This window comes from Chroicocephalus ridibundus, chromosome 4, assembly GCF_963924245.1.
Source record: "Chroicocephalus ridibundus chromosome 4, bChrRid1.1, whole genome shotgun sequence".
In the NCBI taxonomy this organism is placed as follows: domain Eukaryota; kingdom Metazoa; phylum Chordata; class Aves; order Charadriiformes; family Laridae; genus Chroicocephalus; species Chroicocephalus ridibundus.
The window spans coordinates 54,155,089-54,172,836 of NC_086287.1; the positions used below are offsets into that span (position 1 = coordinate 54,155,089).

The window sequence follows — 17,748 nt, forward strand, 5'->3', positions numbered from 1 at the left end:
AGTGATATCAAATACAACCATATATATTCGTGCCTATTTGGAGAGCATTTTCAAAATACCAAACAGCACTGCCATTTTCCAGTCAAAACAATGACAAAGCTTTTCAAGCTTTCCTTTTTTTTTTTTAATCTTCTCAGTATTATATGCTTTATATACACAAAATAGAGACAAAAATTGTACAGGAATCCAGAGCCAAAAACATGATACTGAAAGCAGAGTCTCAAGATGAAAAAATCTATTCCTGAAAATGATTTTTAAAATACACAACTATTAGGCAAGAGATGAAAAAAATTATTCCCTTACAAAATCCTAACTCTACACTGTTTTGTACACATGGGGTTTCATGTAGCAAAAGATAAAATTTTATCAATGCTTGCATGCTTTAAAGACAATATCAAGGTTTTACTCTTTTTTTTTTTTTGCGCCATAGTATTTAAATATTACATCCCTTTCTCTTCAAACCCTTTTATACGTTTCACCTCCTGAATTCACAGTTGCTATACTTGGGGGTGCTAGGAAAAAAAAAATAAAATACAAGTGTAGTAACAATTATTTGCTTTTCTTAACAAAGAAAATACAGGAAACATTTTGATTTGGTAAATGCAGTTGAAAAGTCACATATACTTTAACATTCTGATGAACTGTAACTGGGGGAAAGAGGTGACTGTGGCAGGTTAAATACTGAAGCATTTCCGCCATGTCTGAAATGCAAATAAGGCAAAATATGTGTATACAGATTAAAAAAAAGTTTATTGCAAAACAGCTCATGCTTAAGATACAAACCTGGACACAACACAAACAAGCAACCAATTTGAAACAAGAATTGAATACTTGGACCAGGCCAGTTCAAATGTATTAATATGAATTATTGTTCTTACTTGAACAACTGATTGTGTATGTGGGGAAGGGGTATATACTTATTACCCATTAGACCATTTTTTCCTTTTTTATTTTTTTAAATGATTTGTAACTATGAAGATTTCCCAGGAGTTTTGTTTTATGCAAGACAGTAATGGCTTACCAAGTGAGCAACATAATTTTCTATCTAGGCCGTTCAGAAAAGTTTACACTTCAATTTTGCTTTTCCTTGGATTCTTTTTTCAATTCCTTTAAAAGTATGTGCTGGTAACCTGAATGGTACATTTAATACTTCTTTGTAAGTCTGAGTTCTAGAGGTCTCCAGTCCCACTCCCCATAATACTTCCCAGTAAAAAGGCCACCATTTGTACGTTTTCATCATTATATTTGAAACAATAGCTAAATTTGAGAAAATTTCAGACGTTTTAGAACTGTAACACGTTCATTTTTAAAAGCCTAATTGTCAGTTTTGTAATAAACCAATATTTGTCTTGAGATACAGAAATAGTTTAGTAGATGGACAGAAGCTATTTTAAACTCCCTGCCATTTTATAGATTTATAATAGAAGCAATAGTCCAACATTAAAACACATCGGAGATTTAACTTTGTATTAGTTAAATTGTCTGCAAATTAATTAAGTCTGAAAAATAATAAGAGTACATTAGCTGAAAATTAGATTTAAACTTGCTGAAGTTGTTTGAAGGGCACAAGGAGCCCAAATGTTGGAGAGTAAGCCAGTATTGTATCAGATTAGCGTCAAGCCCACAAATATATGAGCATTTAAACAGCTCATATTTATACTTGCTGTGCATAACAGGAATTGCATTCAAGCACAACTGCATTATAACACTTTTTCCTCCTGCCCTCATTACAAGGCCACGAAAGCAGTTCAAAGAATTATACTTACAGAAATAATTTTGGAAGATATTTAATGTATCACCATTATCCCAACACCCCTTTGATTTCTATAGGCAGAACACCACGCACTACATCACGTGGACTGTTCACTGTGAGGAAGACTGTAAAATTCTGCTGGATGAATGAAGTCTGAAATTCACTCAAATATCATACTGTAATAAAACGGCTCCTTCACAATGGACTTTGGCCTGAAGCTACAACGTGGGAAAAAAAACGTCAGCTTGACAGGCGAGGTAACACCAGGAATAGGCTCTAAGTTAGTAAACGCCTTTTGAGCATAGTTCAGCCACGTTGAGAACTGTTAGTCACTGAAAGAATGCACACCAAAAAAATGAGATGGGCTTTTTATTGGCAGCTTCTTGGCAGGGCCACACATTTTGAACTTTAGGACTGGATTAGAAAATATGGACTGTTGGCAATTAGTATTAGTCTTTTCCTTTGGTGCAATTAACATACATAGCTTAAACTGCTACCTCTTAACTGCTTGACTAGGCAGATACCCCTACTTCATTAACCTTGATATTCCTCTGAAAATCAAATTGGTATTTGTAGAACAACGTTTCGACACAGAAAGGAATAGGGTTTGCCCTGTAATGACTGATGCAGTTGTGCTTTTCAGGCACTGTTCCTGCCTGTTCCTCACATATTAGAACACTTAGGTGATGAAGTAACTTACACAGTGACATGAAAGTTCCAACGCAAACCTCCACACTTTAGTGATTATAAAAACATGTAATCACCATGGGTTACAGTTAACGCAACTCAAGAGGCTTAAATTTTTTATTTTTTTTTTAAATATAGGGCTGCTACACTATATAGCTATAGAAATAATATATTTTTATTATATTCTTATAACAGAGGATAAAAGGTCCAAGTACTGGTATCAAATTGCCAGCCTATACCTGTTTATAAAAAGGAGTCTTATTTCAGAAGCGGTTTATGGCACAACAAAAGAAGGGAAATTAAAGCTGTGGATAATTTACAGACGAGCAGAGAAATAATTCAGTGCTTTACAGATTCCTTTCCTGTTTTCAGTTTCATACAAATTTTAAACCGAAAGCAGAAATTTACAACCTGAAAAATAAGAGCATTTCAATATGGCATATGCACACACGGACTTTTAAAGCCATTGTTTAGCTATATTAATTTGAGACATTACAGATATTAATTATAATGTGCACAACAAGATTATTTTAAAAAGACAAAATTTAAAATCAGTTTTTAAAAAGTAATGCTGTCTCACATCAAAATCCGTATTATCTTAGACATACCAGTGGTTCTGGTGACATTGGTGGAAATTCAGCACACAGGTAAGGAAAACAGAATTCAGCCCAATTATGTATAATATAAGAATATCCTAAGTTATCAAGAAACCACTGCTCTAAACAAATCTTCACTGGGAGGTAAGAGCCCTTTCATGTACAGTACTACTTGATGCTGAATGTATATTTCCATCTAGCTACCATTCATTTCATACTAATTTTAATTACATGTTACTATTGGGCAATGATATAACTTTAGAATATTTTGATAAAGAAATTTGGGGTTGTCTTCAAAAGATTCTCAGAATGCCTGTGCTAACTGTTAATGCATTAAGTGGACTACAGCTTACACACTCTCATCTAAAACATATTCCCCATATAATTTATATGTAAACAGAATTTGTATTTCAAGCACCATTTTGGAAAATGAATCATCTCAATTGTTGCACTGAAGTTGAAAGTCAGGTTTGGTCACCCTGTCACACATTCATCCCGGATATCAAAGCAAACGTCTTACAACCAATAGAATAAGCTCTCTCACATACTTTGCTCCCCATTTTTCTCAGAATCAGAAACAGCATGATAAAAAATTGTAAGGTGCATGAGTAAAGGCCATTCCTGAAAAAGCTGCAACATTCTGACAGACGCTCATAAAAAGCATTTCAGAAAGAACATCCACACAGACATAAATATTCATTCTTAAAAGAGCTACTTGTGCAGGGGTCATTTCAGACTGCAGGAATGCGCCGTATGTGTGTGGCACTGACTTTATGGCACCTAAACCCCCTCCTCCTCTCTCCTAGACTCGGTTACAGCTCTTTCATACTGAAAGGCCAGAATGAAGGACTGAGCTTAAAGAGGAAAAAAGACCCCAGAGGAGGTAAAAAATACAAGAAAACCTGTTTAACCCAACTGATCACATGCTACTTTTATAGTAAAGACAGTGGCACAACTACAAAGAACGTAAGAAAACAAAAACAAATAATAAAAATCCAAACCAAAGAAGGCAAGTTATCTGCTAAAAGACAATAGGGCAATGCAAAAAATCCTACTTTAAACATGGATCTGAAAATTTTACCGTTGGAACTGAAAGGAAAACCTACAGCTGGAACTGAAGGGAAAACCAGAAAGTGTTACAAAGTCAGAAGTCACTGAAAGGAGTATCATCATAATCAACAATACACTGAAGATTTTAACTGCAAAATATGAAAATGATGGATTCACGTTTCTCCTGCAGAATGGGTCATTTCAAAAGTGGACAGCAGGACCGAAAAGTTGACATTAAGTCACTCAGAACAAACAATCACAAAATAAATTATCTAAGATAAGCAGAATTTAATTCTTTTTTCCATTTTAAGTGATTTCTTATAAAGGACTTAGTCATTTATAGTCACAACTTATTACTTGTATCTATTTTTCCTTTAGTACTGAAGGAAATCAGTTGATGCTGGTTTCCAGCACCTTTTGAATTTTCTACAGAATTCTTCAAAACAATTTAAACTTGCTTTTTAAATGCAAGTTACAGCTACTACACATGTCTCACTTTGTTCATGTGACTAGTTTAAGTAATTTTAATGCAGGTACTCTTGGGAACAGAAGTTCTGTAGTAGGAGTGCTACAGTTTTCTAAATTAGTGCAATTTTTTGTTTATATTTGCAAATTCCCTCTGAACTCTGACCTCCAGCCCCTGCCTTTCATTCCTGCTTCCAGAACTCTGAAATGAACCCTGCTTGTGCAACATCCACACAGTAAAGTTATAATGAAGACTTAGTGTTTTGACAATAAAGAGGGGAAAAAAGTTATGTCATTTCTCCTCTTCTGTATTCAAGTGGTTTCTAACAGATTCCAGAGACATATTCATGGCTGCTTGAAGCATGTCTTCTTCACTCATATCACCTCCTAACGAAAATAAATACATAAAAGCTGTAATTAATGCACAGAGGTACTTCTCAACTATAGTTAAATGCTTTCTTTGTTCCTTTTGTACACACCCACCTGTTTCCACACCCCCCCCATACTGGTTTTGGTTTTTTAAAATCATTGGACATTTTGCACTGAGCTTCCCATCCACAACAGTCACTTGGTAACAAGTAATACACATGAATTTTGGATTACCAATACTTAATACTGCTAAGGCCTACATATTTATGTTCTACTGAAAACTGGTTCCAGTAGTTTTGTTAGATATTACTCCAAGTTTATTACATTGTCATACAACTTTGTCATCTAACAAAATTGCTGGCACAAATCCCAAAGACTGCAATTTCTAATGCTCGAGCCAAACAAAACAACAAAAAGCAAAGCCAGAAATCAAATGGTCTAACAGTAACGCTCTTCACTTTGAAGCAGGATAGTGACATTCAACACAGAACACGCTTTTCAAGAAAGTGGTGCATTGCTTTGCTGCCAAAGAGAGTAATGGCTGTGATACATGGGCCAAATGGCTGCTGAAGTGAGGGAGTAGGCAGACAAGGAAAGTGGCACAACACAGAGGTAAGAGACGTAAATATTTCAGTGTTGGAAATCAGTTTAAAAAACAATACCTGGGTCAGCTTCTGGAGTGCTTGAGGGCTTATCATGTAGGTTTGGGGTCCGATCTTGCTGCTGCAGCTGTTGTTGCTGCCTGAAAGTGTTACAAATTTATAACAGAGTAAGATTAACATCAGCATGAGACCTGTATCAAGTCTATCTCATTGTAAGGAAGGCTAAGCGTAAGAAGTAGAAGCTGTTTGGTACCATAAGACACCTACACCTAAAATCTCTTCAGTCGTTTCACCCTGCTAACCTTCAGACACCTATCTTCCCAACGTTATATTGCAAGCCACACAACTATTCTCCCAGAATTCAGATGTTCTGCATTCTCATCCTCTCATGCAAAAGTCTAACTCATCCAATCCATAGCACTTCTCCCTGGTCTTTATTTCCTCCGTCACTAGGAGACAGAAATAAGGAAAAGCTACAATACCCCAACTATGTATTAAGAAGGTCCTCCAGAACAGCAACATAAAATACCATCGAGAATGCTTTCACGTGATGCACATTACAGGCATCATTACCAGAAGCAAAGTCTTACAGAAAGAATACTTCCTTCAGGAAGATAATTACAGAAATTTACAGGATTTCATTTAAAAGACTTCTGTAACATGTACGTTTTCCTTCTTCACAAGACTGATGTTACATTACTAACAGATCCCCTCTTATTTACAGGTTTCTTCATAGGAACCACCTGGCAATAGCAAAACTGAAGTATTGTTAGGAAAACATGTTACACGATAAAAGTCAAGCTGGACCTCAGTCCGAAACCCATCCACACCCCAAAAGGCACTGAAAAATATGCCATGTACTTCCTACATGCAGTTTTCTGTTAACTACTTTACTTTTCAAAATACGCTTGTCTTCTCCTTCGCAGTTCTTCTGAAGAAAGGCAGTCAGTCTGACTGGTGTGAGGCGACTGAGGAACACTCTGCAGCAATGAGTCTGAGAACTGACTTCGACGACTACCTAAAACCAGAACACGCCATATCCTACTAATTACAGTAAAATGAAGTTAGTAAATTAAATACAGCTTAAGAAAAATGTCTTCAAACTTGAGAGGAAGAAAGAGGCTTGCTGGAGAAATAAGCACCTAGGCTAATTTCACTGGATACTCTCTCTCCTTACCTTAGGACCATCTCCCTTCCCTCATGCCACCCTTTGCCAATTTGTTCTTGCTTCCTAGTGATCAATGCTAACGCAAAAGTTGCAACTTTTCAAAAAACAGAAAGGAGATAGCTACAGGACACTCTGGATTGTCCCTCTGTGCCAGTCTTTTCAGAGAGCTTGATGTGGCTGATGGAGGCTGATTTCAGCGGCTGCCTAAAGCACAAGCAGCATGAACACTGGAAGAGAAATTTAGATGAGCACTTCACCTTGCATGCTGAGTTGAATGGCTCTGCGAAGATCAGCTTCTTCATCTTCCATATCGATTTCCTGCCTACTTAGAGCCAGGGCTCTCTGAAAATTCTCTTCATCTTCATCCAACATGCCTGTTCCATCAAAAGGAGGGTTAACTTCTATTGCTTGGTCCACATCACTTCTGGGTAGCCTGTGAAATTGGTATGTTTATGGCAGAATTCAGACAGAAATGATACTAACTTTTATTGTGAGATTTAAAGTAAATATTTGCTGCCGATTCAACTCTACTTTTTTTTTTTAAACTTTGAGAAAAAAACACTTCTATTGTGAAAATATGTTATGTAATCCCATATTTTAATTTCTACATAAAAAGCACAAAAGAGCTGCAAACAGAGCTTACAGCTGGAAAAATGAAAATACTGCAACTCTAAACCCATGCACATCATGACGAGAATCTGTTTAATAGGAAAAACTTCAAAAACAATAAGGCTACAAAAAGTAATACGACACATTATTCAAACCTATTGCTATTTAAACAGTTACACCAGCAGAAAATAGTGGAGGCCATGTGGTCTCCTTCTTAGGAAGCTTTGATGACCACAAGAGAGCAACAGATCCTCTGTAAATGACACACACTTTCTATGTTACTGCCAAGTAGTTTGTTTTTATTCCGTCAATTTACAACACCAGCTTACCTTTATAAAGCAGAAGAAATAATAATGAATTAATTCCTCTGGAAAGCCTTAAGCCTTTTTATCAGTACGCAATTTATTCACTATGAAAATGTGATGAAGTTATTGCAGTAGTATTACTTTATATGCTTTGTATTAGAACGCATCACAACAGAGCAGCACCACATTTACAGTGATATTATTCCAAAAGGGAATGCTGTATGATTCATATGATGTGGAATTCAGATACGGGTTTCTCATTCCTTTCTACTTATGACAGAACGCACAAGCCAGTCTTAATTATAGACTGGCTACTGTTAACCATACTTGCTAACCCACTTTACTATAGTTGGAAAAATATTGTAATCATGAAGTTAAAAATCTGCACTATACAACACTTATGCACGTGGAAAGACTGAATCCTTATTAAGGTAGGTTTTGCATGCTTAATTTGTATTCTACCAACTTGCTTCTACTGTGCGGAACAGTAGTAAGCATATTGCACTGAAGGTACTTCTAATTACGTCTTAAGGGAGTTGTCTCCATGTAGGCATTAATCATGGAAACCAATCATACCGGACATTATTAAAACGAAATCTCTATTTACCTTACCTCTGATCTCTTGACTGTGCTGTCTCTTCTCCAATTAGTTTTGGTCGCTGCATCTGCTGCACCCGAATCATCTGCAATAGCTGATCAGCCTCACAGTCTGGCAGGTCACCTTTTACTACAAATATGGAATAACCTGAGAAAAACAAATTGTAAGTCTACAGCATTAAGGTGCACGTGTAAACACTCTAAAATGCACACTATATGGACACAACGATGTGCAATTTATTACAATGTAAGGCTCTACCTTTCATTATAAGGACTTGGGTTATTTCACTATTTCAATCATATAACTAAGGGTAGTTAACTGAATACATAAGTTCTAATAAATAATGATTATTACCTACTTTTAATTAACGAGATTTAACATCTGCAAGTTACTATTACCTTCCTGTTGTAATTGAGCCAAGAAAAGTGCAAGATATGTATCTGATATTAGTTCTGGACCCATCAAGAGAGAGTTCAAGTTAAACCACTGTAATTAAGAAAAAAAAGGTTTGAGAGAACAAATTAGCATAAAGATTACTTGGTAATCCATTTCTGTACATTGTGGTCATTTTCTATGATGGAATATCCGAATAAATCTAGTAAAATAAATTATCAAATTAAAAGTCTTTTGAAGCACAATACCTATGCTGCTAAAGGTTACCCTTCAAATACTCTTCAGCTAAGAGGAGATCTGAAGCGGGGCAATGACTGCGTGCTCTCTCCCATTACTGAACACTGGTACCAGGCAAACAGATTGAAACAGATAAATCAAAATATAATGGTAGAAGAATTATTTCAGACATCATTCTAAAATTCTGCTTAATCCTAGTTTTAAATCTGTTCAGAGACTAATGAAGGAAGAAACCCTTCATAAGTTAACGCTGCATCTTCAGAAATTAATAGATACAGAAAGTGGAAGCTGAATTCTTTCCATGAAATACTTTCATTAAACGTGCTGCCTGTAATAGCTGGTGATGCTGTAAACTATAGTTTACTTCTCTCTGAGATAATTTTTAAATTTAAAAATCAAGAAAAATGAACTCAAATTTAATATGCTGATAGTACAGCATAATATTACAAAAGGGGACACTTCAGATAAATACACACAGATCATTTCTAGTTCCCTGAAGAAGAGAACTAGTCACTTATAATACTACTTCTAGAGGGAAAATACATTCAACATGGATGACAAAATATTCTACCTGTAAAATCCCATATGTATTGCAAGCAATCTGAAGAACCTTTTTTATACCACACTCATTCGATATTATCCAATTTTAACCAGGAAGCACTATTTCAGACAGTAGAAGGAGAAAACTTTCTCCATTCTCTACCCAAACTTCCATATATGCAGTTATACAGCTGCAGTCAGGCCCATACTACAATTCACCTGGAATACAGGTAAGTGACTAACTATCATTATGTCATTTGGTCACTTAATTTGTCAAAAACACCCTTTGCCACTAGGAAAGGGTAAGACCATCAACAGCGTAGGAGTGGGGAACAGAAAGTTACATAAACAAATACAATAGGAAGATTACAGATGAACTTTTAAAAGGGAACATGGAAGAGGAAGGTTTGGTAAACTAGTTTCACTTTAACTGTAACAGAAGAGAAGCACGTCAAATCTAAGCCAACCTATTTTGTCTATCCTTTCTCATTACTCTCTAGCTAACGGACACCTAGTATTGTCTTCATGTGGCTACAAGCCACAGGTACAAGCAAAAAACATCCCTCATCTGACTTTGCATTCTAGCCCAAAATGTTTTATCTCACAAAATTCCACGTAACATGGTTGTATAGATAATAAGGAACATTCCCATACTTTTAAGAAACCATTCAGCCTTTTCCATATGAAATATACAAAAATTGTCTGTAAACATTAGCCATCTTTTAAAACTAAAGCAGAACAGCAGAGTTTAATTTGTTTACTCACACGTGACTTTTTTTTAATTTTTAATTTTTTTTTTAACCTGGATGACAACACAGGTAGCCACCACTTACAAACTGAACCAAATCAGTAAAGAGACGCCTGTCTACTATTCTAGAATGTAAAAGCTTATTCCATAAATATTTTCTATGACAAAAAAACCTGGAAAAAAAACCAAAACCCAAACTATCTTATAAAAGCTTATGAAGTATGATCCACAACAATGACTGGCTACTGAAATAAAGCACTGCATTGGTGTTCCAAGGGACATGGATGTGACTTGAGTTATTATATATGGACCATATACTTGTATGGCCATCCCTTACCTTTAATAACTGTTTTCTGCTTGTAGTACAACTGTTTCAGAAAGTTTTCTAAAATAGTGCAAAGTTGTGATTCTACTTTCCCCAACCTTATTCTGATGGGGTACTCTTAAATACAAGCAATCACAAATATTAATACATTTGAAATTTGAACTTTTTCTTATACCTACTGTCTATTTAAACAGGCAAAAATATTTTTACAATGTCAATAATTTAGTGCATTAAAATAAGGTTGCTTTCTATAGGGATCCTAATACTTGCCTAGGACTCCCTCCTCCCGCCCTGTAAATTTTTTTCTGCTATTTTTCAAGCAGAAAAGAAAGAAAAGAGCTTAGGATGTCACACACTGTACCAGAGATGCAGCTCTCCTTTGAGGACAGGTTCACTGGGGAACTGATCCTAGGGTCTTTCCCCAGGCTAACATTCATAAAAAGCTGCCTGGCATTTTAGTGATATAACAAACATTTACTTTTTTTTTTTTTTAATATGGGATACTACTAAAGTAAACTGCAGCAAAAGCTTGCAAAAGGCCAACACATGGTCTACGTGCAACCACTTTTCCACCCCCATTCTGAAGTTAATTTTTAAATAAAAAAAAGACAATGTCACCTGTTTTCCTAACTTTCGAACTGTAAACCAGTGTTCCTTATAATTACAAATAAATGATTTTTCATTTCTGTAAAAAGAAAAACAAAAGTATAGAAAAAATTAAATACTCTAATATTGTAGTGTATATTAATGTTTAAGTTGTTTTTTATCACTAATTTCAACTTCTATCATAAAATTTCAGTAATACAACTGTTGCTGTTAGAGTACTCATACTGCTTTTATAACATTTAGGAAGTTGCCAACATTAGTGACATCTCCATGTACCTGTGATGCCACAGATACTGAGATCTCACGAAAGCACAGAGGACAAAACTCACACACACCCCCAAAAGGAGAAAATTAAAGACAGACAGGATAATAAAAACATCAGAATGCAAGAGAGCTTGAAATAGTAATTTTAAAGAAAGATTTAAGTCATAGGCTAAGATTATTATTTTTCTGTAAAATTAAAGCAGGGTGCTAAGAAAAAAAGCCTTACATAGGGTCGATCCCAAGCCTCTGATACTCTGGACTGTTGAAGAGGATTAGTTCTAAACCCCAAACTTTCAAGGCATTGCTTATGACCTGTCAAAAAATAGCACTTTTCATGAGTCAAACCAGTCAAAACTAAATTTAAGCAATGCTATAAACAATTATACTGTTTTCATAAAACTTAGATTTCAAAACATTGCTAGGAAACCTAGGAATCACGTTATTCAATATGCAACTGTCATGAATCTATATGCAAACATAACATGCACACTATATCTAAGGGGAAGTAACAAAACTGGGATTTAACTGAGATGTGTTAGTAAGCTTACTCCCCCAGAGTAAGCTGCAGCTTCGGCTCCCACAGGCACTTCATAACTTGTCATCTCTCAGCTCTCAATGTACTGCACTGCCCTCCCTCCCCCCCCAGTACAACGTCATCCTTCCCCACAGTAACTACTGGAAATTTTGCACCACTGGATTATCACAGGCTCAGTCAGGTACATTAGCACAAACACTTTTACAATCACTCTTTAAAATTCTCTGAAATAACGCTGTAAGAAATTTTAAATTAACAATTCATCTTCCTTTCAGTGAGTCAACTACGCAGCAAGTGAGCAAAGCAACAACAGGACAAAAAAAATAGAATATAAGGAAGTTGTTTTGGTTTTTTTTTTCAGCTTCAATATTGAAGCAGCCCAACCAAGCAAACAAGAAATGCCGAACTGTTAATGGTCTTTCACCAAACAGAAAAACAGCCCTGCCCTGCCATAAGGGAGAGGGCTCTTGGGGGATTCTGGAACATTGACAATCACCTCTGAAAACTCAGGAGACAGACAAAGATACAAAGCACTGCCTACAGCTCTCATCTAGAAACATGCCCCAATTCAGTGTTCAAAACCTTTTTTTGTTGTTGTTCTGGTTTAAGTATTTCTTATTAATTACTTTTCCCTTATGGTCCTTAAAAAAAAAAGAAAAAGACAAACCCCAGCTCTAAAGTGTCCAGAGTGTGTTATAAAATCTGGAATGTCGACGTTGCAGCTTTTTCCATTTGGCAGATCACTGGGATAACCCTGTAACCATTGCCAAGGGCTTTACAGTTTATAATTTGAGAAAATCTAAAGTCTGCTTCTTCACCTGTAGTCCCCATAAGAAGCAACTTAGAAAACAAGCTTATTGTCAGCAGGTGACGGTTTTTCACAGTTGAGGAGCCCATGGCTTCTCCTCTGTGTTCAAGGGCCCATGAACTGAAGAACTGCAAGTCACTGCTCTTAATGGAAAACTCTGAAGATTTAGAAGTCCAGCACTTAATCACGCTAAGCCTATAAACTGGAAGCTAGATGAAAAAGCTCGATGCCATTTACATTTTATAAGAGAACGTATCCTGCATAAATAAAAAAATTCTGTCAGTAAAGAGCCATGCTTACTTGAATTGAGAAGAATCCACTATCATCCATATTTACAGAAGGCTGCTGCTCAGTGCAAAGTTAGGAGGGAGAGAAGGAAAAAATGGTGTAAGCATATAAGGTCAGAAATAATTCAGTTTCAAGAATAAATATAATTGCACATACTTAAAGCAACAACTAAACATATCTTAGTCTGTAAGGCTGATTATCATTCCCAAATAAGTTTATTAATTAAAAATTCAAACCTTTAAATTAGAAATGCTCAGTGCTTAAGAGACAGACAGGCATGGGAACTTCTGTTCCTATCTCTGCCACTGGCTTACAAAAACAAAAGGCAAATTGCTGATCCTCCTCCTTGCCACACCTGACCTTCCTACCTATAAGATGAAAATAAAGTAGCTTTTTATAGAATTACTGTAAAGCTATACTAGTAGCATTTGAAAATGCCAAATTTAAGATACGTGAATGAAAAGACCTATAAATTAAGGAGAAGCAGGAAATTAACCTTCTCTAGCTATGCAAGAATAGCAGGTCTGCACTACGCAATATTAGCTTTCAGGCAAATATCAAGAAACCTCAAATTAAGAAGATTTTACCTGTAAAAACGTTCTATATTCCTCACTAGACACTCCTCCCTCTGCCATTCGCATTCTTTCTTCCTCATCCAACTGCTGTGCAATAGAGGATAACTCAACAGGACTAAAATATTCCCCTTGTAGCAAATTATTCAGACAGTGCTGAGCACACAAAGAGCCTTCTTGCTAAACATTGGAAGAGGAAAAAAAAAAAATCAGAGACAACAACAAAAAAAATATGTTAATGCTTTACTCTGTAAAATGACTCAACCATTTCATTCTGGCAAACTCCGTGCCCTCCCCACTCACACAGAATGCCACATAGTCTTCACATCTATTACACTGCAAGCTATAGAATACAACCCTCCCATCAATTTGATGGGGAAAAAAAACCCAACCCAACCCACATTATTTCCTTTCAGGAAATATTTTTGAAAGCACAGTAAAAATTGCCAGTGGCCTGACCAAATCACACAAGGACCCTGCAGCCATCAGGACAATGGATTCTGTCCTCTTCCAAATCACTGCAACATGAAAATGAATCAGTTTAGATCTCTGCTTCCCAGTAACAAGTGTTTTCTGCAACAGATGCTCTTTTTTTTTTTTTTTTTAAACTTTTCTTCCTGCCAGGTGTGGGTATCAGCAATCTGCTCTCCACACATGGCTATAGAAAGGCAGACCATTAGGACTCTGGAGAGATTTAAAACTATACATCTACAGAATTTATTTCCTTCACTTCAGGTTACTCACCCAGTTAAGATTATAACCAATTTGTTTAGTGTCGATGAAATGATTAGGAGCTGGAGAAGCTGTAAAGCTCATTTTCCACATGAAATTTATGTATAGGAGCTAGGTAAAAGAAGCTAGTGCTACTGGTTCTAAAATCTTGATGTCAATGATGGGGTGACAAGAAAAAAAAATTAAATTCAGCACATTAAACAACAAAAATATTTTTGTTGCTAAAGCATTTAAGTGGAAAACACTTACTTTATTACATATCCAGCACACAGGAGATAATAGAAATCTAATATAATATTTTTAGACTCTCAACCCAAATTAAAAATGAGTAAGTTAGAAATGACAGTCATGATTTTGTAGCACAAGTTCAAAAATATCTAGTCTGAATGAATGTACATCAGGCTCCATTATTCTCATAAGTGCAGATGAAATACTGCCTTGTAAAAAACAAACTAACAAAAAAACCACCAAAACCCAAAACAACCAAATTGCAGTTTCCCATGAAAAACAACCTTTCTTTGCAAATAACTAAACTACAAGTGCAAGACAAGATTAACATCAGTTTTAAAATCCTGCTTTTCTCTTTTGTTCCAATCTGTCCTCATTTTTAGTTACATTAAGACCTCTAACATGCATGCACTGCATTTAGAACAAAACTAAAATCCCTCAACAAAAATAAAGAACATCCCTCCCTCCCACCAAACGCAGAGAAATGGAAGAATACAAGAGCAGGCCTTGTAGGAATATTCTTTAACCTTCCAGGAAAGCCTCATACAAACAATATGCACAAACCTCCAAAGATTTCCCTCACAGCAGGACTCTCCAAAGTTCCCTTTATCCCAGGTGACAGAATTTTCCTCAGGCTTCATCCCCCAGTTGAGCAATAAGTTATTCAAGCTGGACTGGCTGTACGGCCAGAGTCCAATGGAATCCAGAAACCTGCTCCAGCTCACAGCCTTCCCACAACAATGAACTCGAGACTAAACACCAGCTCCCATCCCTTCGGGACCACATCCCTGCTGCTGGTCATGCGATAAAACTGCAACAGAAGAACCTGCTCAAGAATCACAGGTTTCTCCACCAGAATTACAGGAAACCGATTTAGAAAAAAAGAGCTATTAAAAAAAAAAAATCTTTGAAAATGACTTGTAATACAGGCTTAAATCTTAATTTCACAAAAAGGACCTTTCTGTATTTGTACAATTTTATCTTAAAGTAATAAACACTAATTTTTGTATGCAGAATTTGTATATATGAAGTGCATATGAAGAGAAAACTGATCTTACAGTTTTTAAGAGACATTAGCTTTCATTTTTCTGTGTGGAGACAATACCACATCTTCCATAATCTGAAGTTCTCTCATTGAAACCTATCCCAATATAACCTGCTTTCAGCATTTTCAACCACTTGTGTCTTATCAAAGAAAGGGGCTCCTTAAGCCCCATCCTTAAATCCTACTTTCTGCAATTGTCATTCCTCTGTTAAAAAAGCCACACTGCCTAGAAATTTATAAACATATTTATAAAGGCAATTTAACAAAACAATGTTTTTCATGCCTTTTTAATATAACACCTGAGGCACGTGGATTCTAGTCCGGGGTGTGCATGTACATACAGCACTTTAAATACTTTGACAGGAACTGAGGTAGTGCACTTGATGGGGGGGGAAACAACCAACCAACCCTTAAGAAAAAAAAACAACAGAGGTTCAGTTAAGTTTTCCCTAGAATAACAGTTACAAGATAAAAATATTTGGTACTCCAGTTTAAAAGAGGCATTGAGGTGTAACCGTGTAACTAACTTACCAGGATCAGTTATATTTCACAGGTGAGACACTCGAGACTATACCCTCCTTCCCCAAAACCCCCAGCAACTACAGTCAGCTTGTACCTTGGAATGCATTGTGCTGTCACTTCAATTTCAGCAGAGTTTTGTTACTAAACTACAAAGCAACCGAGCAAAAGTTATAATTTCATTATGCGATAGGCTAGGTGCACTAGAGAGAAAAGAGAAAGGTACACTTGTTTTGATCTAGTTTTCAAACTTAGACTGGAACTCAAGGTCAGTGTGGCAGAGGCCATAATGTCTGAAATCCAACACTCATCATCTGAAGAGCGGCTGTTTAACACCACGGGGCTTGCTGAGTTTTGCTACCCAAACCTAGTTTGAAAGAACTCTCCTCGGGTTCTGTGGATTCCAGAAAAGGATTTTAAATTTTTTTTAAGAAGGTTGGACAGATATCTTGCTTTCTTTGCCAAGTAAACCAAACATTACACATGACGACAGTGTATAAAAACTAGTGTTAATGCAATGAAGTGCAGAGGCACTGGCAAAGCACATGGGGGGGGGGGGGGAAGACAGCTATATCTGAATAGCATTAAAGCAGAAATATCTGGTGTTTGGAAGCCTGGACGAAATCACAGCAGTTCACAGCAGCATTTGTGCTCCAGCCGAGGAGACGCTGCTCAGCAGGCAGCAGAGCAGAGGAACCCGGATTTCCTTCACAGCTCTCCCCTCCCCTGCTCCTCACAGGGCCGCGGCCGGGCGGAGAGCGCAGACCCAGCCCTGCCCGCCGCTGCTCCCCTCACCCCGGCCCGCCCGCTCGGCACCAGCCGCAGCCGGCACCTTCCCCTACCCGGGGCCCGCTGCTGAAGGCCCGAAAGGAACAGCCACCGCCGGCGGGAAAGGCCGAGCTCGACCCTGACCCTCTCATCTCCGTCGACAACGTCTCCTGGCCCAGCGGAGCCGAGCCGAGCCGAGCCGAGCCGGGCCGGGCCGCAGCCGACAGGGCCCCGGCTCCCCCCGGGGCAGAGCACTCCGAGACACGGCCTCGCCCGACAGACGGAGCGGTGCGAGGGGCAGCGCGGCCCGGTCGGGCAGGGCACAGCCCCGGGGCCAGCATACAGGCTCGGCCGTTCCCCCAGCGTCCCCGGCGCGGTGCCCCCTCCACCGGCAAGGAGCGGAACCCAACCACTCACCCGCTCGTGGAAGATCGACTCCATGTTTATTGTCAAGGGCCAGGGCCCTCCGCCTCACGTGACCTCCCCAGCCAATCACAGCTACCCTTGCTGGACGGACGGCCGCAGCCAATCCGCGCGGGCGCCGGCCGGGCGGAGGCCGGAGTCGCCATGTGCCGGGGGCGGGAGCGGGCCCGGGGCGGTGCCTGGTCACGAGTCCCGGGCGGCCGGAAACATCCGCCGTGTCACCTCCGTGGGCAAGGGCACGGCGGCGGGTGACGCTTCACTGGGCCGCTCTGAGGGGTTTGACGCGGTCCCTCACAGCGTCCTGCGCTCTCAGCTGGAGAGATGCGGGGTTGGTGGGTGGGCTGTCCGGCGGGTGGGGAATTTGTTGGATGGTCGCATCCAGAGGGTAGTGGTCAACGGTGCAGTGTCCCAGTGGAGACCGGTGAGAGGTGGTGTCCCCCGGGGGTCTGTACTGGGACCAGTACTGTTTAATGTCTTCATCAATGACGTGGGCAGTGGGATCGGGTGCACCCTCA

The 17,748-nt window shown here is 38.3% G+C and overlaps 1 protein-coding gene across 4 annotated transcripts; it reads right to left on the reverse strand.

The window, feature by feature from the left end:
• Positions 1-731: 731 nt before the first annotated feature.
• Positions 732-17,301, reverse strand: ATXN3 (ataxin 3). 4 transcript variants are annotated; one of them, XM_063332547.1, is made up of 11 exons: positions 17,228-17,301; positions 13,534-13,698; positions 12,959-13,003; positions 11,542-11,627; positions 11,064-11,130; positions 8,601-8,688; positions 8,217-8,349; positions 6,948-7,123; positions 6,417-6,540; positions 5,583-5,662; positions 732-4,938 (listed from the first exon to the last, which is right to left on the reverse strand). In XM_063332547.1, exons 1-11 carry the CDS (start codon positions 17,249-17,251, stop codon positions 4,844-4,846), a joined length of 1,083 nt encoding a protein of 360 aa, XP_063188617.1. In that variant the 5' UTR covers positions 17,252-17,301; the 3' UTR covers positions 732-4,843. The 4 variants fall into 4 exon arrangements, with proteins under 4 accessions (XP_063188617.1, XP_063188618.1, XP_063188619.1 ...); XM_063332548.1 differs by lacking the exons at positions 11,064-11,130; positions 13,534-13,698; positions 17,228-17,301 and having other exon boundaries at positions 12,959-12,973; XM_063332549.1 differs by lacking the exons at positions 8,601-8,688; positions 11,064-11,130; positions 11,542-11,627; positions 12,959-13,003; positions 13,534-13,698 and having other exon boundaries at positions 17,228-17,284.
• Positions 17,302-17,748: the final 447 nt, after the last annotated feature.

Coding starts and splice junctions, on each gene's coding strand:
- ATXN3 (XM_063332547.1), bottom strand. CDS start 17,251: ATGGAGTCGATCTTCCACGAGCGG. Junction 13,004..13,533: donor AATATAGAACGTTTTTACAG/GTAAAATCTTCT, acceptor TGCACTGAGCAG/CAGCCTTCTGTAAATATGGA. Junction 11,628..12,958: donor GTGGATTCTTCTCAATTCAA/GTAAGCATGGCT, acceptor ATTTTTTGACAG/GTCATAAGCAATGCCTTGAA.